This window comes from Lithobates pipiens, unplaced genomic scaffold, assembly GCF_037356315.1.
Source record: "Lithobates pipiens isolate NorthernLeopardFrog02 unplaced genomic scaffold, aLitPip1_a1.2 Scaffold_8, whole genome shotgun sequence".
Classification (NCBI taxonomy): domain Eukaryota; kingdom Metazoa; phylum Chordata; class Amphibia; order Anura; family Ranidae; genus Lithobates; species Lithobates pipiens.
In genome coordinates this window covers 247668841-247693455 of record NW_027507903.1, presented here as the reverse complement: position 1 = coordinate 247693455, position 24615 = coordinate 247668841, and the positions used below count along the sequence as shown (strand labels likewise).

Here is a 24615-nt window from a genome sequence, read left to right as displayed (position 1 = left end):
CGGGGAGAGGTTTGTTTACACAGACCTCTCCTCGTCCTTCAGCTCTGTGACCCGTTCACCCACTGGTCCCGCGGCCACGGTCACAGAGCTCAGGACCAAATCGGGAGCGCGCCACCGCCGGCGCGCTCCCGACCCACGGCTGGGCACTTAAAAAGCAATGTACAGGTACGTGCTTGTGCCCAGCCGTGCCATTCTGCCGACGTATATGTGCAGGAGGTGGTCCTTAAGTGTTAAGTTAAAGCGGTAGTAAACCCAGTTTCAAAAAACACTTACATTCCCGGCATTCTGGAAATGCTAACTTTCACATTGTTTGTGCTCTCAACCAAACTTTCAAACCATCCAATGGCTGGTTTCATAACTGATCACATGTGCAGCATTATGGCAGTTGAAGAATCATTAGAGGCCAAGATGGCAGCTTCATTGCCTGAAAACGATAGAAGGGTTTACTTCCACTTTAAGTATGCAAGTATGCAGTAAGCATGTTGCACCTGTGTCTATTGTGACTTAGAAGAGGATCAGATCACATTTTATGAGAAAATCACTGCAGAAAACAAGTTATTTCCAAGGGGTTTGTATACTTTTTATTACCACTGTAGCTTCAAGGCAGTCATCTCACAGCAATGCTTTTCTGCCCTGGAATTGGCATGCAGCGTGTGAGTCAAACTGCAGCCTCCATCAGGGGACCACTAATCATAAAAAATATAAAGGCATGTAAAATTTATAAAATGGAATTTAAATACTGAACGCTATCTTTACACATTTTAACAGCATGTAGTTATCAGGATAAAATATTTTTAGATTTTTGTCCTTCAAGAATAAAAGAGCAGGACACAACATTGATTTATCATGCCTTTAAAAGCTATTTTAATCATATGTGAATTGTGAGAAAGTTTTTTTTTTTATTATTAATAAGCATTCCACCTCAATCTTAGTATATTCAAGGTTTGTGCTATTTGTCTGAAAAAAGGACAAAAAAAAAGGAGAATCGAACGACACAAGCAAGATTCATTTTATCACTGGAAAATCAAATTTGACCTCTTGTGCTTTAGGTTTTTTGCTGCGTTGGCAACAATTTTCTTAGATTTTGTTTAGCTTGATCAGCACATCCCAAAAGAAAGCAAATATTTTATTAGAAACTAAACTAACACAATTTTATTCATACAGAAAAACTGATACATGGAAGGAGATAGCACCATGGCTACAGTCACATATGAGGACATATATACAGGTATGGATCAATAAGAGGCTCCAGCTTACCCATCACAGAGACATCATATTCTATCAGTAAGGTGGCTTCCTGGCCACATTGCTTCAGAATACTCATGGCTTCAGCATGTGTTGTTCCATGCAGGCGGATTCCATCCACGCTCAGCAGCCTGTCACCTGGTTTGATTGTGCCCTCCCTGGAAAAAGATGAAGGAAACAATCTTTATTAATTTAATGTAATGCGGTTTAGAGATAATAGCCACTTAGGCAAAGTGATTCCCCAGTGCCGTTCATAACATTAATCCCACTTGTCCATACTCTTAACATTTACATCGACAGTTACCAAAAGCGAGGTCACCGCAGAAAAGAAATTGCTATAATCGGAAAATCAGTGATGTGGAAATAACTGCTTATTATTAGGTAATGAAGACCAAGTATAAAAATAAGGGCCTTTTCTTAGACAAAATCAGATTTAAGTAATCTGGAATAAAAGCTTAAAGATGAAGCTGGGTTAACATTTGTTTGTGGTGTACTGCACCAGGGATGTCTAATGAAGGGTGTCCTACATCCTGTTGGCTACTTCCTATTGTATTCCTCTGTTCACTGATAATGAATCTTTCTCCAAGTTGTGAATTTCTGGTGCTGCATGGGTAAGGGAAGTGGCTGTGAAAGCCTCCTTACATCCGCACTCCCCTTCCTCTTCCATTGAGTAGACGCATTGTGGGGGGAATGGCTGACCATGGAAGAGCGAGGACGTGCTAGACAGAGCTTTGCACCACAAGGGCAGATTCCTTAAAATTATAGGGTGTTGTCAGCAACCTTTCAGACACCCTTCTCTTCTCTTGTCAAAGCAAGGAAAGCAGTTTGGGACACCCCCCTGGATGCCTTCAAAAACATCCATTTCTTTTTAATACAGCATGGTCTGAGCTCTTGGACACTCCAAGATCAAAGATGGCACCAGTTCCATCTCTTTGAAGAAAATTGCAGATCAGCCAGTAATGATCTGCCGATGGGAGGGTCAAGCTCTCACACCCCTAAGTGAATGGTATTGCCAATGCCCCGATCAGTCAGCCATTGACCTCACCAGCCTACACCGATGCCTCAGGAGGATCCATAACCTTGAAAAATTACTTATAAGAGTTGACATTGAAAAGTCCCTGAAACATGTACAGTGGGCTTAAAGTGGTTGTAAACCCTTACAAACCACTTTGACCTACAGGTAAGCCTAGATTAAGGCTTACCTGTAGGTCCAAGAAATATCTCCCAAAGCTATACGGTTTAGGAGATATTTGCGGTAGACAGCGGCGCGCAGGCGCACTGAGCGTGGCATCCTCGATAATGAAGATGCCACGCAATGCCGCGCGTCTCGGCTCCCGTGTGCATGCGTGGGAGTGACATCATAGCGGCTTCGCCGAATGACAGCGGCGGAGCTGCGAGACCCACCGAGAAGATGGATGCGGCGGACTAAAAGGAACAGCGGTGACTTCGCCGGCTCCTGTGTCAGGTAAGTGACACATAATGGGCTACTATGCGATGCATAGTAGTCCATTATGCTTTGCCTTTGCAGGGAATGAAAGAGGAAGTAAACTCATCAGGGTTTACTTCCTCTTTAAAGTATTGAACAGTCCCTGGAACATGTAAGCTAGGAACTAGGGCAGAGGTCTGAAACTGGTGGCCCTCCAGCTTTGCTGAACTACAAGTCCCTTGATGCATTGCAAGGTTGGCAGTTACAAGCATGACTCCAACAGGCAGAGGGATGATGGGACTTGTAGTTCCACAACAGCTGGAGGGCTACCAATTTGAGACCCCTGAACTAGAGGAACACACTGCCCAAACGGATGCTAGGGCCCAGTTGCTAGAAACAACTGCTTCCTCACAGGAAACGTGCCTCAGCCCTGAAGTCTGCCACTATGAGACACCTCCACCAACTTGCTCAGCTTCAACTTCATACTAAAGATTGAAAACTGGATCCGCAGAAACAACATTTACCTCTGCAGAACACTGGAAGGGACCATAGGAACCAAGATGGTGGCTGCCATTCTTAGTTTGACCCTCAAAAGGGGCCCAGCCACAGAGATAAAATTTGACTGGGTATACAAGGTGGTGTTTGCCTGCAATAGCAACCAAGAGCTCCCACGAGACATCCTATATAGAGTGCATTACTAAACATTGAAAAAAGAAATTGTGAGATGTGCATGGGAGTTGGCCCCATAGAATCTGATGGTGCCATAGCACACTTTCTACTGGACTTATACAGTCTCACTCTGGCTATGCGGATATCGGCAAGACCTCTCTTGGACCTTCTTCAGCAAAAAGAGGACACGTATACATGGCGATACCCGTTTGAATTCATCATCAACAGATCAAGTAGACAATTCATTCTTTGCACTGCATAGCAACTACACTATTTATTTACCTTCCTGAACTCAACAATGATCCAGTTTCAGAACTGGCTGGACCAACCAGTAGACAACTGCGAGCTTGACCTGCTGGCACCTCAGACTGCAGTGCAGACAACACTCAAAGCATCAGCAATCACACAACCAACCTGTGATCCATCCAACGGCCAGCAAAACATAAAACTCTTCATTCCCCTGGGGAAATTCCTAGTCTTAAATCTCCCAGACAGATCCACTTTCTGAGAACCATGCCTGCCTTGACAAACATGAGCCTGCCTATCTTAATATGACTTCTAAAGAACAGGTACTTGTCACTACCACATCCTATGTGCCTCTGAGCTACATCCCACTCCACTACAAACTGGGTAAGAAGATTTACACCAATTTCAGACCACCTTGTGTTACATGTGACTTTTAGGCAGTTATATTTTAGTTTGACCTTCAAAAAGGTTATGTAACAATTCTACACTACCCTCAAGGTGGGTGATAACCTCACCATATTATCAGTACTATACAGGGTGGTTATAACTTTCACAGTAACTATCTGCAAACAATTCAGAGAACACAGGCTAACTTTTGTTTTGCAGTCTATAGGTCTGTGCCTTACAAGAAAATACATCAAAGTTGTCGTACATTTACATGTTTAGAAGGCTTTCCTTGTTTGTGCTGTTGTGCTATTATTATTAAATAACCTAAATCTATGAGAATCTATCACTCAGCTGCTGTGAAAGGGCTAGATTTCGACTATTGGATCCCTTAGAGGCATTTTTTCACCCTTGATTACCCGTGTGGGACAAACCTGATTGATCTATTGGTTAGTTCAAAGGTCTACAGTTTGAGGTGAGTGGCCTGAGTATACAGTGGTGGAGGCACTAATAAGGACACATGTAAAGTGCAATGTTTTCCAAGCACCCTGATCACTACTAAGGAGAATATATAGACCTTTGAACTAACCGATAGGTCAATCAGGTTTTTCCCACAGGGGTAATCAAGGATGAATCGGGAATATATATATATATATATATATATATATATATATATATATATATATATGTATATATATATATATATATATATATATATATATATATATATATATATATATATATATATATATATATAGCTCTCTTTTGTCATATTTTAAATGTATTTTTAGCATTATGATTTTTTGGATGTAGATTAATAACGCCCTGGACTGCATATGATGTGAACCAGTCCTCAAGCTCTTTGCCTAGTAAACCATCCAACACCTTGTAACCTAGACTGGAGACATGCTGGGATTCTTCTGGTTGATTGATAGTTACATTGAACTCCCTCTTGGCTAGGGAGTGACATAATGAACTCTATCTGCTCCTTGGGTTGAGGTAAATGGAGAGGGGAAAAACTTATGAGCTACATGGGGAGCTGAACCACAGTACCTAATATCTGGATATATTTTCTGGCAATTCTGCGGTGGAGGCGACAGCGATTCCCTGCATGGGTCAACTTCACTTCTCCTCTTTACTCTCCCGCTGGCACATTTTTTTTTTTTTTTTAGAAGGCTGATGCTCGCGCCCACGGCTCTCATGGTGTTCACTGAACATACAAATAATGACCTTGGTGGAAATCAAAAGCAGAATTCTATAGTTTAAAAAAAGGCAGCCATCAGAAATTTTTTGGCCCCTTACACAGCTTTAGGTCTGGGCCCCCCAGCGCGCCCCCCCCCCCCCAAGCCTGACCATTAACATTCTCCAGGGCCTGCCGATGGGCCATCCCACCAAATGAGCACTCAGCCTCCCTCCTCACTCATGTACGCACTCAGCCCCTCCTAGCCTGTATAAAAGTCAGCCCTCCTCAACACACCTGTAAATATGTCGGGCCCTCCTCAACACACCTGTAAACATGTCGGGCCCTCCTCAACACACCTGTAAACGTGTCGGGGGCCCCCACTCACCACACCTGTAAACGTGTCGGGGGCCCCCACTCACCACACCTGTATACGTGTCGGGGCCCCCACTCACCACACCTGTATACGTGTCGGGGGCCCCCACTCACCACACCTGTATACGTGTCGGGGCCCCCACTCACCACACCTGTATACGTGTCGGGGCCCCCACTCACCACACCTGTATACGTGTCGGGGCCCCCACTCACCACACCTGTATACGTGTCGGGGCCCCCACTCACCACACCTGTATACGTGTCGGGGCCCCCACTCACCACACCTGTATACGTGTCGGGGCCCCCACTCACCACACCTGTATACGTGTCGGGGCCCCCACTCACCACACCTGTATACGTGTCGGGGCCCCCAGTCACCACACCTGTATACGTGTCGGGCCCCCACTCACCACACCTGTATACGTGTCGGGGCCCCCACTCACCACACCTGTATACGTGTCGGGGCCCCCACTCACCACACCTGTATACGTGTCGGGCCCCCACTCACCACACCTGTATATGTGTCGGGCCCCCACTCACCACACCTGTATACGTGTCGGGCCCCCACTCACCACACCTGTATACGTGTCGGGCCCCCACTCACCACACCTGTATACGTGTCGGGCCCCCACTCACCACACCTGTATACATGTCAGGCCCCCACTTACACCTGTATACATGTCAGGCCCTCACTCACACCTGTATACATGTCAGCACCCCCACTCACACCTGTATACATGTCAGCTCCCCACCTATACACATCTGTAAAAACACAAAGCTCTGGGCACCCTATACACAAACAGCCCCCCTCCCTTTCCTTCACAGCCCCTACTTGTAATGTAAAGGAGATCTTCCTACCTGGTCCCAGCTCCTGTTTCCACAAAGCTGACATGTTGCTGAGACACAGAGGGGTTGCAGCCGATCACACTACATAACACAGTAGTAAATACAATACACGAGAGGTGCACATTGCACATAGTAGCCAGAGGGGACAGTAAAGAGAATGATGTCTGAGCTCAATGCAACCGAGAGCAGATGCTGCAGAGATTGTTTCTGCGCTGCACAAAACGGCTCCCCTTTACCTGCTCCTGCCTTCTCCTAGCCTGGTCAGGGCCCCCCCAGACACTCAGGCCCCTTACAGTTGTATCGGCTGTACCCCCCTGATGGCGGCCCTGGTTTAAAAGCATATCATACTGGAGAAAACAGATTGCTAATGATTAGCACTCAAAGCTCTAGGAGAATAGAACACCATGTCATATCACTTTCAGTAAGTTTAAAAATGTTCCTTAAAGAACAAAAAGACGAAAGCTCAAAACACAGTAGAAACTGGGAGATTACTAGAGTGGCTGAGGACATAAGAACTTAGATTGTAACTGAGTCTGATGTTTTGCTTCTGGTTCAGCAAGTTAAAGTGGTTGTAAACCCTCAGAAATGTCCAGTGAAGTGAATAGCCTCAGATAATACACAGAGATGAAACAAATCCTCCCACATATGGTATACTTGTTTATCTGCTGTCTTTCCATTTCTATACACTTTGGAAAGTGCAGATCATGTTAGAAATATGTCTTCCTCTTTCAGCAATAGGTGGGAAGTCTGGGCTTACACTATGTGAGAGCTGATTGGAGGAAAGGCAGAACACACCCCTCCCCTTCCACATAGGCAAAGGAATGAAGTAACTTGCAGACCTGTAGTCTGAATAGACAAAGTCCCTGCTAATCTCCCTCCCTGACACAAATTTTCAGCTGCTGTTAACTCATGTTTCTGAGAACTAGAGATGGGCTCAGGCATGTTCGAAATCCCACATGCCCAATCCCCCCCAGGAAGCCGACACTGCTCATGGCTAAAAACAGGCATTGAGACATTTACCGATCTGTGCAGCTGCAGACTGGAAAATTTCTCACTGCCTGTGATTAGCTGTGTGCAGTGCAGTGTTTATTTGGGGTTCCTGGTAGGATCGGGCATGTGGTATTTCGAACATGCCTGAGCCAATCTCTACTGAGAACTTGTCAGAAGTGATTCTGCTGATAACAGAAGAAAGGAGCACCAGGGAGAAACAGTGCTTAGAGCTTCGGAGAGAGACGTAAAAACTGCAGATATGTGTCAGTGTTGCCAACCGACAGTATTTTTACTGGCAGCCAGTAAAAAACTGGCAATTTTCTCCTGCAAGTAAAAGGAAAATGTTGCCAGCAAAAAATATGGCTGTAATGTTCAGCTCAGTCAAGAGCCGGCCGAGACCATCTGAGTGACTACTACAGTGTGTTCGGGTAGCTCTGGTGGAGGCGGTGCCCGAGTGTGGCGTGTGATGTCATGGTAAAAGGGAGCCAAGCAGAGTGGCCAGAGCCTCGTGTGTGGGTCTGCAGGACAGGAGCAGGGCAGGAGCAGGGCAGGTCAGGAGCGGGACTGTCAGTGCTGTTTAGATTGGAGTGGACTGAAGGGACCACCTGGCTTGGAGAGAGACTGTCACTGTGACTCAGGAGGGGGACATGTCTATGCTGCTGCACACTTCTGTCAGTGTCAATTTGAGAGTCAATTTTGTGTGTGTGTGTGTGTGTGTGTGTGTGTGTGTGTGTGTGTGTGTGTGTGTGTGTGTGTGTGTGTGTGTGTGTGTGTGCGCCTTTCAATTCAAATTTCTTGAGCTCCTGAGTCCTGTCCCTGAGCTACCTACTTACTATAATCGAAAATAAAATAAATGTTTTTTTGCCCCAATATCTACCGTAAATCACATTGCTAACTGCATATTGTACTTGTTGTAGCCCAAATACTAAAATGTGCACTTAGAACTGCAATTTTGTAACTTATGGAAATGCCAGTAAAAACGTGGCTGTGCCAGGAAATTTGGGGTGTTGTGTCAGTAAATTTCAATCTGGTAGGTTGGCAACACTGATATATGTGCTTAGGTCAAATTTCATTATTGGGGTTTACAATCACTTAGTATACCTGTCATGAGAAAAATACAGGAACTGCCACTGCTGATGAGCTATTGATAAAGCCTTTTCTTTGCCAGTCTTTGGGTCCCCAGCGCAGGCATACTAACTGTGGGTAGCCATCTGTGACTTCTTTGGGCTTCACAGTGTGCTTCTCACTGCCCATGTGCAAGCCATGCTTGCGCAACGTGAATAGCCTTGCAGCCTCCAGGGACCTGTCATGTGTCCCAGAAGGTTGTGGGTAGGGAGGGGGCAAACTTCTGCTTGGATAGCCTAGGTAAACTGAACAAGTGTGGGAGCAGGTACCTGTCAAGACTAGGTAACCCCCCCCCCCCCAAAAAAAAATGCCAATGCTAGGGCCTTGAAGTCATCTGTGTCTATGTAAAGAATGAATTTGGTTTGGAAGGACTCGTATCTATCATATTGCTGGGGAATCAATTCTTCCATCTTCATCATGTGGCAAACTTCAGTTATTCATTCTCCAATTCTCGGAGCTATGGGTGTGTGCCAGTGCCTAGAAAATAATGTTCTACTTGCGCAAAGAACCTGAGTAGCGATTTCTTGGCTGTTGAAATCATTCTGGTGCCAAAAGTAGGGCAATTTCTGGGGTTAATTTAACTGATTCAATGGCTTTAAGATTATATGAGTCACTGATCTTAAACAAGAATTTGAATCAGGAAAGGCATAGAAAGGTTAGAAGTCATTATCTGCATTTGGGCACCGATTGGCACTGCTGTGGGCACTGACAGACGTTTATTATGGGGACAGGCTGGCAGCTGATGGACACCTTTTGATGGGGGCTGTGCTGATAATCAATGGGCTGATTATCAGCACAGACCCCCATTCTGACAGGGAGAGCCATCGATCTGCAGCTCTCCCTGTCAGCGTGAACCGAGGAAAGCCGTTTATCGGCACTTCCTGGTTCACACGATGATCAGCTGTGATTAGTCACAGCTGACCACATGGTAAGAAGCCTCTGTCAGAGGCTCCATACCACAATCAGAGTTGTGGTGTGTAAGACTAACACACAGCAGCTCCGATCATCGTGCTGCGAGCACCCACGAGCCTGTGCTGGCTGTGTTATCCTGATCACGTCATAGGACGTCCGGTCAGGATATCAAAAACACTTTTCCAGCATTTTTCTGCTATATGGTAGGCAGCAAGTGGTTAAAGTAGTAATCAACGCAAAGATAAACATGCAATAAATTGCAACTTACAAATCCTTCAATTTAGTGGCTGTATTTGTCTTCAGGCTCCCCCCTCCCCCCCTTTAATTCACTCAGTGATAATTCCTGTAACATATTTTCTGACTTAGGATGTCTGCAGATGGATGAAGTAATAAGTCAGACACACCTTTGGACAGAAGTATTGTCAGATTGGGGAGAGGGTAGTGTTAGATGTACTAGCAGATTTAAATGGACGTGACTAACAAACTAAAGCTGAGCTCAAGCGAACACTTTATAAGCAGTTACAGCAACAGTTTTTTTCTTTTTGGGTTTTACATAAATGAAAAAGCTGACCATTGTAATTACCCCTGGGTTAAATGTTTTTTTTCTCAACCCTCTGCTACTTTATCTGGACTCCTTGGTCTGTTAAAGTAAAAAACTTACTGGCTGGCTCACCAGGTGAAAAAGAAAGAAAAAAGCCTAATAAAAGAAAATTGATGCAGTCACCACATACAGTGGATATAAAAGTCTACACATCCCTGTTAACCACTTCAGCCACGGTAGGATTCAACCACTTCCTGACCAGGCCATTTTTTGCATTATGGCACTGCGTCGTGGTCGTGTGACATTGTACCCAACTAAAATTGACGTCTTTTTCCGACAAATAGAGCTTTCTTTTGGTGGCATTTAATCACCTCTGCGGTTTTTATTTTTTGCGCTATAAACAAAAAAAAAAGACCATCAATTTTGAAGAAAAAGCTATATTTTTTACTTTTTGCTAAAATAAATATACCCCAAAAAATATTTAAAAAAAAATAATTTCTACCTCAGTTTAGACCGATAATATTTTTTTATTTTTCTCAATATTCAAATGTAGACACTTTATTGGCACATGTTAAAAAGTAGGCAAAAAAAAGGGCAGGCACACTTGAGCCGAAACGCACCTGCCCTACTCTTTCCCTTGTTCAAATTTTTTTTTATTGGTAACATATCAAGAAACATAACAAGGGGTATTCATTGGTTTCAATTAACCAATACATTGTTGGTATTCCTTGTTGATTGTCAACGAAACATTATTGGCATTGGGGATACAGAGAGGTTTAGAACAACAGTAAATTAAGCACTAGGGAGAGATACCACGTGGTAATCCAGAAGCTGGTAAGACAAATACGATATACCAATATACCATGCTACCAATGGTGAACTTGAGAAAGGGGGTTAAAAGGGAGGAGGAAAGCGGAAGAAGCAGTCGAGAAAGAAAGAAGCTGCTGCGAGGGAGAGAGGCACTGCGAGCGAGAGCCCATGTCATAAAGCATTTGTCAGGGGTTTGTCAAATTCCGGGGGTAGGAAATAGGCTACCCAAGGTTGCCATATTTTAAGGTGGTGGGAGATTATGTCTAGAATAGTGGCCTCGATTTTACCATGAATTGTGGCTTGAGTGACTCTGTTTTTCACTTCAAGAATGCATAATTTGAGAGATTTGCATGCTCTGGCTATCTGTTTGGCAGCTGTCATTAGCTGCAAGAGTAGACAGAGTCAGGCTCTAGTACAATCAAGGGCGACATGATTCAACAATGCTAAAGACGGGTTGGGGTCTAGAGTAACATTGAGCAAAGCACAAGCCATACAGAAGATTGCTGTCCAAAATTGTCACGCAACCAGGCACGTCCCGATATGTATTCTTCTACATATTTTTTGTGCAAAAAAAAAAAGTTGTCACTGGCAGGGAAGGGGTTAACACTAGGGGGCGATCAAGGTGTTAAATGTGTTCTCTCAGTGTGCTTCTGACCGGGGGAGGAGGCTGAATGCTGCACCTAAGTACTAAGAGCAGACAATCTGTCTCTACTCCCCTGACAGAACAGAGATTTGTCATTTTACATTGACCTTCTCAGGGGCAATCGTGGCCGCCGGCCACGCGCATTGGCTCCTACATCACGCAGTGGTTGCGCGCGTTCCCTATGCTCCTTAAAGCGCCTGCTGTACAGCTACAGCGATTCGTGCAGGAGTGCCATACTTCTGCTGTCAAATGGCGTGCAGTCAGCAAATAATTAAAATGTCAGGTTTCTCTGATGCCTCTGCCTCCTATAGGTACATGCCTATTGCTTCTCATGGTGAATCCATCTATGCTTGTTGTGTTTTAGAGATTTCTGAGGATCACTTTGGGAAAAATCATGCTTAAAGTGATAATAAATGCAAAAACAAAGATGCATTAAACTGAAACTTACCAATTCTAATACAGTGGATATAAAAAGTCTACACACCCCTGTTAAAATGTCAGGTTTTTGTGATGTAAAAAAATGAGACAAAGATAAATAAATTTCAGAACTTTTTCCACCCTTAACCACTTGCTTACTGGGCACTTAAACCCCCCTCAGTCCCAGACCAATTTTCAGCTTTCAGCGCTGATGCACTTTGAATGACAATTGTGCGGGCATACAACACTGTACCCAAATGAAATTTTTATAATTTTTTTCCCACAAATAGAGCTTTCTTTTGGTGGTATTTAATTACAGCTGGGAGTTTTATTTTTTGCTAAACAAACAAAAAAAGATGCAAAAAAAAAAAAAAAATCATGTTTAATAGTTTGTTATAAAATTTTGCAAACAGGTCATTTTTCTCCTTCATTGAAGTGCGCTGATGAGGCGGCACTGATAGGCTGCACTGGTGGGCACTGATAGGCTGCATTGGTGGGCACTGATAGGCTGCACTGGTGGGCACTGATAGGCATAGTTAAGGCGCACTAATAGGCACAGATAAGGCGGCACTGATGGGCAAAGATGGGCGGCACTAAGGAGAACTGATAGGTACCACTGATAGATGGGACTGATGGGCACTGATAGGTGGCTCTGATAGGTGGCACTGCTGGGCACTGGTAGATGACACTGATGGGCACAGATATGTGGCACTGGGGTGCAGCACCTTAGTTGAGGCAGATTGTGGGCACTGCTGGGTGGCACTGTGGGCACTGCTGGGTGGCACTGCTGGGTGGCACTATGGGCACTTCTGGGTGGCACTATGGGCACTGCTGGGTGGCACTATGGGCACTGCTGGGTGGCACTATGGGCACTGCTGGGTGGCACTGACAGGGGGGGGGACACATTTTTTATTGATGTGGCAAAGCAGGGGGCAGGTGGGCACTGGCAGGGGGCAGGTGGGCACTGGCAGGGCTGGCCGTGATCGGGACTGAAGTCCCGATCACGGCCGCCGGTGATCGGCTTTTTTTTTTCTCCTCGCGCTGTCAGCGCGAGGAGGAATAATAGCCGATTACCGGCTCCGTTGTATCACATGATCAGCTGTCATTGGCTGACAGCTGATCATGTGATAAGGGGTCGGGATCGACCCCTTGCTCGGATCGGTGATCAGGCGAGTCTCAGACTCGCCGATCACAGAGCGCACCGCGCGCGCCCCTCAGGGGGTGCGCAGGCCGCTTGGCAACGGAATGACGTCAATAGACGTAGTCCCGGCAAAGGAGATTCGCGCTGTAGCCGTCATTCGGCTATAGCGCGGGTCTCAAGTGGTTAATGTGATCTATAAACTAAAAATAATATGGTTGCATAAGTGTGCACACCCTTAATACTTTGTTGAAGCACCTTTTGATTTTATTACAGCATTCCATCTTTATAGGTACAAGTCTATCAGCATGGCACATCTTAACTTGGCAATATTTGCTCACTCTTCTATGCAAAAACACACCACATCTGTCAGATTGCAAAGGCATCGCCTGTGCATAGCCCTCTTCAGATCACCCCACAGATTTTCAAATCGGATTCAGGTCTAAGCTCTGGTGAAGCCATTCCTTTTGATTTGGATGTATGCTTTGGGTTGTTATGTTGAAAGATGAAGTTCCTCTTCATGTCCAGCTTCCTAGCAGAGGCCTGAAGATTTTGTGCCAACTGACTGGTATTTGGAACGCCTCATAATTCCCTCTACCTTGACTAAGGCCACTGTTCCAGCTGAAGAAAAACAGCCCCAAAGCATAATGCTGCTACCACCATGCTTCACTGTGGGTATAGTGTTCTTTTGGAGGTGTACAGTGTTGTTTTTGTACCAAGCATATTTTTGGGAATTATGGCCAAAAAGTTCAACTTGGTTTTTATCAGACCACAACACATTTTCCCACATGATTTTTGTTTGGGAGACTTCAGATGTGCTTTTGCAAAATTTAGCTAGGCTTGGATGTTTTTCTTTGTACCACTATACCCCATAGATGCACAGTCATATGAAGAAAACGAGAGATTGCTGTCACATGTACCACACAGTACTTGCCAGATATTCCTGCAGCTCCTTTAATGTCGCTGTAGGCCTCTTGTCAGCCTCCCTGACCAGTTTTCATCTAGTCTTTTTCATCAATTTTGGAGGGACATCCAGTTCTTGGTAAAGTCACTGTTGTGCCATATTTTCTCCACTTGATGACTGTCTTTGCTGTGTTCAATGGTATCTAATTTCTTGGAAATTCTTCTGTACCCCTCTCCTGACTGATACCTTTTAACAATAAGAACCCTCTGATGCTTTGAAAGCTCTTTGTGGACCATGGCTTTTGCTGTAGGATGCGACTAAGAAAATGTCAGGAAACCTACTAGAACAGCTGAACTTTATTTGTGGTTACTCAGAGGCACTTGAAATGATGGCAGGTGTGTACTGACTCCTATTTAACATGAGTTTGAATGTGATAGCTTCTGAACACGGCTACATCCCCAGTTATAAGAGGGTGTGCATACTTATGCAACCACATTATTTTAGTTTATTTTTACTTCCCCCTCTAAAAGACTTCAGTTTGTTTTTCAATTGAGTTGTACGGTTTATAGGTCACATTAAAGGTTCTTAAATGACTTATCTGTGTCTAATTTTTTTACATCACAAAAACCTCACATTTTAATAGGGGTGTGTAGACTTTTTATGACCACTGTATTAGAATTGGTCAGCTGCAGTTTAATACATCTTTGTTTTTGCATTACTACTTTAAACACATGACTTTTCCCAAAGTGATCCTCAGAAATCTCAAAAACACAAGCATGGATGGAGGCACCATGAGAAGCAATAGGCATGAGGCAGCTTTTCTTTTAGTACAGTTGTCTCATATAAGCTGAATAAAGTCACAACGTTCTAAGCCGGGTTAGTACCAATTAAACTAGAAAAATGGCCATGTAAAGAGGTTACACTAGCAGAAGGCTTTTGTTTTGGACAGTATAAGCTGATGGCCTACCGTATCTAGGTCTGGAAATCCAGCCCTGGTAAAAGGAATAGCATTAGGATTGAAAATTACAACAATTTTCATCCGTGCACTCCATTTCTAGTAACGCAGGTCTAGATTTTCCCACCAGTCAGAAAACTCTCTTTCAGAATAGATTTCTGCTTATTACACACAGAGCCCTCTATAAATTATTGTGGTATAACTGCTACCACTTATTTCAGGCATCAAAACAGAACAAAAAAGTTGCGCTATAAGAATTCAGGAAATGACGCAAAACACTGTAAAAACTAAATGACTGCTTACGCTGGCTGGAATACTAAATAGCTTTGAGAACATACCCATTATCCTGCAGCAGAAAACAGCCATATATGTCTACACAGCGGTGTGTTTTGACAGAAAGTTTGTTATTTTTATTTCATCAGCCTGGTTAGCGTGAACGTTCTAGTATTGTCTTGCTATCTTTGAATAATAGTAACTATTGTTGTCATATGTCTTCTTTATTGCATTGTGTCTGGGAATACACTGTCATTGTGTAAACCAATGGTAATAGCAGATAACGGATGCAGGAGATGAGGAATAAGCATCCTCTGCAGATTTTTTTTGGCAGTGTTGCTTTTAATACATAGTAAGGACTTGCACATTCATTATATTTGCTTATAACATTTGATGCATAGCTTATCTGCTAGTGTGCCAGAATAACCCAGATCCATTTGTATTGCTGCAGAAAGATGTATTGTACCTGTCAGCTGGTCCTCCAGGTCTAACGCAAGTTATTACAACAGGACGAGATTTATTCCTGTCCTCATGTGCACCTCCTGGAAAAAAAGGAAAGAGAATAAACTTATGGCTCCGAGCACGCACACGCATCCTGCTCGCGGCTTCATAACCTCAAATACATTAGTCTTCACTATTCGACACAAATATCACATTCAGTCTTTCCTTGCCACTAAACATTCAGCTATGGCAATAGAATTAGAGAACATGAAAGATTACTGTCAGGTTGGCTGGCAGCAAAACACAGAGCTGTAAAGGTCACTAGAAAGAAACAAGCAGAATGCACAGATCACACAACACTCTTAGAATGTTAGCCTTTAAAAAAGAAAACAGAAATAAACAGAACTATAAAGCATGATACATCAAGCTACTTCTATTGAAGGATATAGCAAAAACATTTCTCTGCTAAATCAGGTGGCCTTTACAGTATAGAATGATAGGACATCTGTTTACTTTATTATATGGTGTATATTGGTACTGCTGTCATATTGTGCATGTTTGGTTCAAAACTCCAAAAATGTAGCAGATATTTTCTATAGAAATCTAACTCATGTCTATGTGGAATTTCAATTAAACCAGTACCTCACAAAATAATTGTGGGCTTTAGATCCCTGCAAAACAGGTCGATGATCTGTTGTTCATCTGCTTCAAATCTGCAGGTACATTGGATGACTTATTGTTGTTTTTACATAATAATTTAAACCTCAAATTTACAGGGCATTTGAGTGACACATTTGTTCCCTTTTTGGATGTAGTTTTGTCTAGCAGGGAGGGTCGTATTGTATAGAGATATACAACAACAATATTGTGCAAATGGAAATAAAAAAGTGAAAAAGGGAAAAATAAAAAATGAAAAATAGTAAGAAGATATAAGCGACCAGCTGCTGACACGCTAAAATTAGGGACCCTTTTAGCTGAAAGACATGTCAAAAGTGTAGTGTAAGCGCTCTACTTATATATATATATATATATACCTTAAGGTGATACAAAAATGGTATGTGCTCATGTGTATCAAAATATATAAAAATACCCCAAAGAAACGGGGGTGGTGCTACGTGGCAACAAAACCTGAACGTACATATGAAGTGACTTCCAAATATGTGTGTAAACAAGAAAAACAAAAATTATTGTATGGAAACTGTGTGAATAATTGTCCCAGTGGTGAAACAACCGGTAACTACAGATAGATAATCACAGTGATGAAGTCCATATATAAATATATAGTCCAAATAAGCGTGCAAGATGTCAATCCGGATGTGTTGTGATGACAACCAGAATTCTGTGATATTGTGATCGAGGAAAGTAATATTTCACCCTGTGACGATCCCACCACCTTATAGGGCATGAGCTTACCAGATCTATATGACCCTAGTAGACATACGCCTGATGACCGGTGGGTCGAAACGCGTCGGGAGTACTTCGCTACTGCCACCTTTTCTCTTTGACATGCTGTATTGCCCATCTTGGAAATGTGAGTTTTAGCAATATTTTTTTATTAAAGAGTTTTTAAAAAAAAACGTTATTATGCCATGTTGGCCTTGTTTCTTCATCTTCCATGCCTGAGTTGTTGTCGGATTTGCACACGAAGAACGGTGACTACATCTAGTCGTTTGTTGGGATCGTAAATGCTATGATTGATACATCCACTATACTGGCTGAGATCACAAGCTTTGATTGACCCCTGAGGCGTATGTCTACTAGGGTCATATAGATCTGGTAAGCTCGTGCCCTATAAGGTGGTGGGATCGTCACAGGGTGAAATATTACTTTCCTCGATCACAATATCACAGAATTCTGGTTGTCATCACAACACATCCGGATTGACATCTTGCACGCTTATTTGGACTATATATTTATATATGGACTTCATCACTGTGATTATCTATCTGTAGTTACCGGTTGTTTCACCACTGGGACAATTATTCACATAGTTTCCATACAATAATTTTTGTTTTTCTTGTTTACACACATATTTGGAAGTCACTTCATATGTACTTTCAGGTTTTGTTGCCACGTAGCACCACCCCCGTTTCTTTGGGGTATTTTTATATATTTTGATACACATGAGCACATACCATTTTTGTATCACCTTAAGGTATATATATATATATATATATAAGTAGAGCGCTTACACTACACTTTTGACAGGGTCGTATTGTATCAAATTTATATAGGAAACCCCTCTCTGGGAATACCCTCCTACGTGTTGGCCAATTTCTCAGGGTGCGAAGGATCTGCAGTGAGGAGGGGGGTTTTCAACAAGAGAGATAGGATGTATTCTAGGTTTCTTGATGGGGGTCACCAGCCCAATACTAGAAATCGGGCAATTGAGATAGCAGAATCCACCCCTAGGGAGAGGTTGCTACGAGACAAGAGACGTGAACTTACATCTATTAGTACCCAATCTTTTTTAGCCTCATACAGTCTGGAATAGAATAAGATCAGAAAAATAGTGCAACGTTATGTGCCAATTCTGTATGAGGATGAATGTTATACCAAAATCTTGTCTGGGGGGGATAAAATCTGTGTCACGGTGAGCACTGGCGTTGGCAAATGCCTTGTCCCCAAGTGAGTTTAGTTTCAGCAAACAAAGCAGAACATGGCTAGATTTTGTTGGCACGTAGAAGTGCGGTGCCGATCATTGTCCATGCTGCCCTCGGGTTCTAAAAAGTGACCAACTTCCTTCCACAATGAATGATCGATTTTTTTAAATCCAGAGCTTCATAAATTGCAACACTAGGAATGTGATCTATTTGATCACTTGATAAATGTGTGCAATCCAGTATGTGGGTCACACAACTAGAAGGATGCAGAGATCGCCTACATGATCATGTTTATGACACAGAGAAACAACATGGCACGAGTGTTGATAGACACATCAATGGGTATCATGGAGGTGACACCACCCTATTACAAATATAGGGAATTGAAAAAGTTGTCACCCCTAGGAGAGTCTTTTGGATATTTTCCCTCTAAACCAGGACTCCAGGAGGTTTAAATTTTGAGTGGGACTTGACTCTTATGATTAGGATACTCGACTCTCTGACTTTTATGATTAGGATATTTCATGTTAAATTTTTTTCTTTTTGTTATAGTATATATGAACCAATGTTGACTTTTGCCTTTCCTCCTCTTTTTTTGTGTGTTTTTTTTTTTAAGACAGCAAAGTAAAATGGCAATGTAGAGGTTATTGTATATATCCTTAATATAAGGATTTTTATTATATATAGTTGCATACATTTTTCCGTTTGAATACATAGGGGCATTGAATTTATCATTTGCTTTGGTGGTGTCTAGGTTCTCAGGGGTGAGACACAATTGGGTTTCTTACCTTTATTGTTTTTTTTATGTTTGTAAGAACAACAACATTTTTATATGTGTAATTATGTATATTTTTGCAGGTTTAGGGTCCTTTCACACGGGGCGGATCAGTTCTGATCCGCCCCGTGGATGTCCGTTTGCTCAGCGGGGATCACTCCGCCGATCCCCGCTGAGCAGGGAGATGACAGCTCCGTCTCTGCACACTGCGCAGGGACGGATCTGTCACAGCGCCGCTCTCCCCTATGGGAGATCGGATGACGACGGACCGCAGTGCCCGTCGTCACCCGATCCGATCCGCAGACGGATGGAAAAATAGCTTTTTCCTCCGTTACACTTTTTCGGATCGGAGCGGGTAGGATGTCAGCGGACATGTCACCGCTGACATCCGACGCTCCATAGACCTCTATGGAGCACCCGTTCAGGTCCGCCTAAAAAACTGACAGGCGGGCTTGAACGGGACGTCGGTGTGAAAGAGGCCTAAGTGTATGGTTTTGCTTTGTACAGAGCGTATAGACCAGTGCCGGGACAAGGTCATCCAGCGCTCAGGGTAAAGATGCCAAACTGCGCCCCCCTTTCCCTTAGGGTTAGGGTCAGGGTGCCCCCTACCTCTGAAATAAACCATTGCGCCAGGGGCAACCGCCTCTCCTGCCCACCCCTTGTTCCGGCCCTGGTACAGACCCTTGCTTTTTTATTTATATTTTGTCTTTTAACATGTGTTGCATACAGTATTCTCATTATTTTTTTTCATTATTAGTTAATTTCTGGTAAATTCATCCCTCCAAGAAATAGTTTGTTTGTTACTTTCAAGGGGTCTGGATCTACTGTATAATAAGTAACAGCTGTGGTCTTTGGCAGCAGGGGATCTCTGGAGACAGCATTGCCATTCACTATGGCACGGGGAGAGAAAGCCTGTCAGCACAGGGCTCCTTGTTTTTTTATTGACTTATAATTCTGTCTGTGACAAAGAAAGTGTGCTGTGAGGAAATAGAAGTTCCAGCACTGCTCATTCAGTGCATTCACGAATTTGCCTGCTGCTGCTGAAGATGGCAGACGTGGCATCAGAGCTGAGTGTGTGCTCTCTGCATGAAGCCAACCAGAAGACACAGAGTCTAGACAAGACAGGAGGAGAGGAGGTGTGTGAGATCAACACAGAACCCTGACAAAAGCAGAGTATGAGAAGTCAGCATACAGATGGGGAGTTGCACTATGCACTACTAGTTCACTTGGAAGCGCAGTCGCTGTAAATCTGAGGGGGACATTTGCTTGCACTTGATTGGATGATAGAAATCAGCAAAGCTTCCCCTCATTTCAGATCTTACCCTCAGATCTACAGTAACTGCATTTCCAATGCACTTGCAGTGAATCAACCCCATAGAGTCTAGCAGGAGAGAAGTAGGGGGTAAATATGTGAAGCTGGCTGAATAGACATAAAAGGGGAAATAAAAAGTACCCAAGTGAAGTTGCAACATACAGAGGCAGCAGATGCCAATCTGCATTGTACTTCTTGCATGTGTTCTTATGTATTATAGTTTTGTATGCCTGGACTTTGTGATCAGAGACACAGAGTAATGTGCCCAAAACAATCCTGTTCTGAATTATCTGAGCATAGGCACATTAATCTGAATAGAAACCACAATGCAGGCTGTGCTTCCTTACGGGAATACCCATAATTTTGGCTCCAGCCTTGGGTGGAGCTGCAAACAGCATAAACTGAAATAAACAAGCGTAAATCTGCCACAGGTCTTTCAATGCTCAGGACTGCAGGCACAGGGGGTCACAAATGCATACAAAACAAAAAATATTTTGGTAAGCAAGTAGTAAACTGATTTGCATTAGATATGTGCCTTATTTTGTTGGTAACTAGCTTGATAAATATCCCTTAAATAATGTAAAAGTTTAGCGTCTACATCAACAGCCTCAAGGGTATGGATTTTACAATCTAGCATGCGATGAAAGGCTGCAAAACAGGCCACAGAAAACAAGCTTAGAACATTCAAAGAATATTCAGTCTTTCATCATGTGTTGGCAAATAATTGAGCAAAATGTAATTTAACATCATGTTAAAATACCTTTGAGGAGCTAACAAGGAAAAATGTGGAAAAATATGTGGAAATTACAATGGTAATGGATTATATCCAGCCCCTAAGCTTTTACAAGCTAACTTAATTTTTTAAACACAGGAAACATTGTAAGAAGACCTGTCATGAACCTAACAATATCAAGTTGCTTCAACCCTAAGAGCAGGTACCAAGTGCCCATACACGACAGGATAGCAAAACAATTTTCTATGCACCCAAGGAGCATAGAAAGGGGGGGGGGCAATCCTGTGTCTGCAAAGCAGTACGCAGTAAACACAAAAACACTGGCTAGGCACACAGTTAAGCCTTTGGTCGCCCTAAATGTTGTTTAACGCCTTCCCAACCAGTGTCATTAGTACAGTGACCATGCATATTTTTAGCAGTGATTACTGTATTTGTCACTGGTTCCTGCAGAGTGTCAGTTAGTGTCCCAATTTCTGCCGCAATACCGCAGTCCTACTATAAGTCGCAGATCTCCGACATTACTAGTATAAAAAGAATAAATGAAAATTCCATAAATACATTTACAAAAAAAAGTATGTGAACCCTTTTGTAATGATATGGATTTCTGCACAAATTGGTCATAAAATGTGATCTGATCTTCATCTAAGTCAACAATAGACAATCACAGTCTGCTTAAACTAATAACACACAAAGAATTAAAGGTTAGCATGTTTTTATTGAACACACCATGTAAACATTCACATTGCAGGTGGAGAAAGTATGTGCACCCCTAGACTAATGAGGTCTCCAAAAGCTAATTGGAGTGAGGTGTCAACCAACTGGAGTCCAATCAATGAGATTGGAGGTGTTGGTTACAGCTGCCCTGCCCTATAAAAAAAACACACACAACAGTTCTGGATTTGCTTTTCACAAGAAGCATTGCCTGATGTGAATGATACCTCACACAAAAGAGCTCTCAGAAGACCTACGATTAAGAATTATTGACTTGCATAAAGCTGGAAAGGGTTATAAAAGTATCTCCAAAAGCCTTGCTGTTCATCAGTCCACGGTAAGACAAATTGTCTATAAATGGAGAAAGTTCAGCACTGCTACTACTCTCCCTAGGAGTGGGCGTCCCATAAAGATGACTACAAGAGCACAGTGCAGACTGCTCAATGAGGCGAAGAAGAATCCTAGAATGTCAGCTAAAGACTTACAAAAGTCTCTGGCATATGCCATCATCCCTGTTAGTAAATCTACGATACGTAAAACACTAAACAAGAATGGATTTCATGGGAGGATACCACAGAGGAAGCCATTGCTGTCCCAAAAAAACATTGCTGCACATTTACAGTTTGTACAAGAGCACCTGGATGTTCCACAGCAGTTCTGGCAAAATATTCTGTTGACAGATGAAACCAAAGTTGAGTTGTTTGGAAGAAACGCACAACACTGTGTGGAGAAAAAGAGGCACGGCACACCATCAAATACTCATCCCAACTGTGAAGTATGGTGGTGGGGGCATCATGGTTTGGGGCTGCTTTGCTGCGTCAAGGCCTGGACAGATTGCTATCATTGATGGAAAAATGAATTCCCAAGTTTATCAAGACATTTAGAACTTAAGGCCATCTGTCCACCAGCTGAAGCTCAACAGAAGATGGGTGTTGCAACAGGACAACGACCCTAAGCATAGAAGTAAAACAACAGAATGGCTTAAACATTAGAAAATACGCCTTCTAGAGTGGCCCAGTCAGAGTCCTAACCTCATCCCGATTAAGATGCTGTGGCATGACCTCAAGAAAGCAATTCACACCAGACATCCCAAGAATATTGCTGAACTGAAATAGTTCTGTAAAGAGGAATGGTCAAGAATTACTCCTGACCGTTGTGCACGTCTGATCTACAACTACAGGAAACGTTTGGTTGAAGTTATTGCTGCCAAAGGAGGTTCAACCAGTTATTAAATCCAAGGGTTCACATACTTTTTCTACCTGCACTGTGAATGTTTACATGGTGTGTTCAATAAAAACATGGTAACCCTAATTATTTGTGTGTTATTAGTTTAAGCAGACTGCGATTGTCTGTTGTGACTTAGATGAAGATTAGATCACATTTTATGACCAATTTGTGCATAAATCCATATTATTCCAAAAGGGTTCACATACTTTTCTTTTGCAACTGCACATCCCATAGTTTGTAGACATAATGTTTGCGTAAACCAAATCTATACTACTTTTACCAAAAACATGTAGCAGAATACATATTGCTCTAAATTTATGAAGAAATTCGATTTATTTTTATTTTATTGGATTTTTTAAAGTAAAAATTGTTTTTATTTTTCAAAATTGTCAGACTTTTTTTTGTTTATAGCGCAAAAAATAAAAAATGCCACCAAAAGAAAGCTCTAATTTGTGGGAAAAAATAACAAATCTTATTTGGTTACAGCATTGTACGACCCACCCAATTGTCAGTTAAATGCAATGTCGTATCGCAAAAAATGGCCTGGTCATCAAGGGGGGTAAATCTTTCAGAGATCAATTGGTTAAAAGCCCAACTCCAGGGTAAATGGGCACTTGTTTAATTTGTAATGCTATATGTTTATCCTCTAAAAAACCTAAAACCCGAGCTCTAGGCAGATAAAAGGCCCACAAATAAATGTAACACTGTAATATTACATAATTAAAAGAAAAGTGCAGGAATGAAAAAACAGCACATAGCAGGGAATGCCAGTCTCCGCTGTATGCGCTACACCTGCACTCACTAAAGCATTCGACTGTGGGAGGGAGTGGTCAGGCATCTGGGTGAATCCCAATATTATTGTTGGCATCCCTGCAGACCCTGGACCAGCTCTGTGATGTCTGCTGTTGGCTGAATCTGGGTCACAGGAGTGCAGAGCTTTGGCCATATTTCTCCAAGTATACTTTTAGAATACAAGCAGTCCCTGTATAGCAGAACTGGAGTGCAAGATGAAGAAGCAGTGCTGCTTCTTTTTTTTTTGTCCTGCCACAAAGCTATCCAATCTGACTAGGGTTGCACCAATACTAGTATCGTTATTGGTGTCGATAACAAGCATTTGCAAAAGTATAGGTACTCGTGCAATGCTCCGATGCTTTATCTGATACCTATTGTATCGGACCAGGCATCCTCAGTGTAGCGGAGGGGGCAGGCAGCCTCACAGGTGATCAGTGCAGTGGTGGGGGCAGTTACAAGCACCGATCACCCTGTATAGCCTTTTAATAAAGCAGCCGACAGCTGCTTCTTCCCCTCTCCCTCCGGTGGCTGTCAGCTGTTTTACTTAAAGGCTATATGGGGGGGATTGGTGCTTGTAACCCCCCCGCCACTGCAGCACGGGTTTAGTCTTGACTGTCCCCCTGTGTCCTCCAGCTCCCTGGGTCCTCCTCTTTCTCTGTGTTCTCCTCCGGAACCCCCTCTGGTCCCACTCTGTGCTCCGCAGGTCCTCCTCCAGTCCCCGTCCTCCTCCGGGTCCTGCTCCACCGCCCCCCCCCCCCACCCCCGATCTATCAGGATGGAGAGCAGAGGAAATGTAATTTACCGGCCCCTTCCTTTTCCAAATGCAGAGAGTCAGTGATCACCGACTCTGTCCATTCATAACTGAGCTTATGATGCTTCACTTTATGAATGGAGAGGAGCTGCCGTTTCCTGTCCATTTCCAGTGCAGCTGAGACTGCAGAG

The 24615-nt window shown here is 43.2% G+C and overlaps 1 protein-coding gene across 13 annotated transcripts in view; it reads right to left on the bottom strand.

Annotated features, from left to right (window-relative positions):
- GRIP1 (glutamate receptor interacting protein 1) overlaps positions 1-24615 on the bottom strand; it is an 837005-nt gene that overhangs the window by 189909 nt on the left and 622481 nt on the right. For all 13 annotated transcript variants that reach the window (XM_077469661.1, XM_077469651.1, XM_077469652.1 and 10 more), the window contains 2 exons: positions 15546-15621; positions 1258-1403 (listed from right to left, as the gene is read on the bottom strand). In XM_077469661.1, the coding sequence (XP_077325787.1) occupies positions 1258-1403; positions 15546-15621 (222 nt within the window). The remainder of the gene's footprint in view (positions 1-1257; positions 1404-15545; positions 15622-24615) is intronic.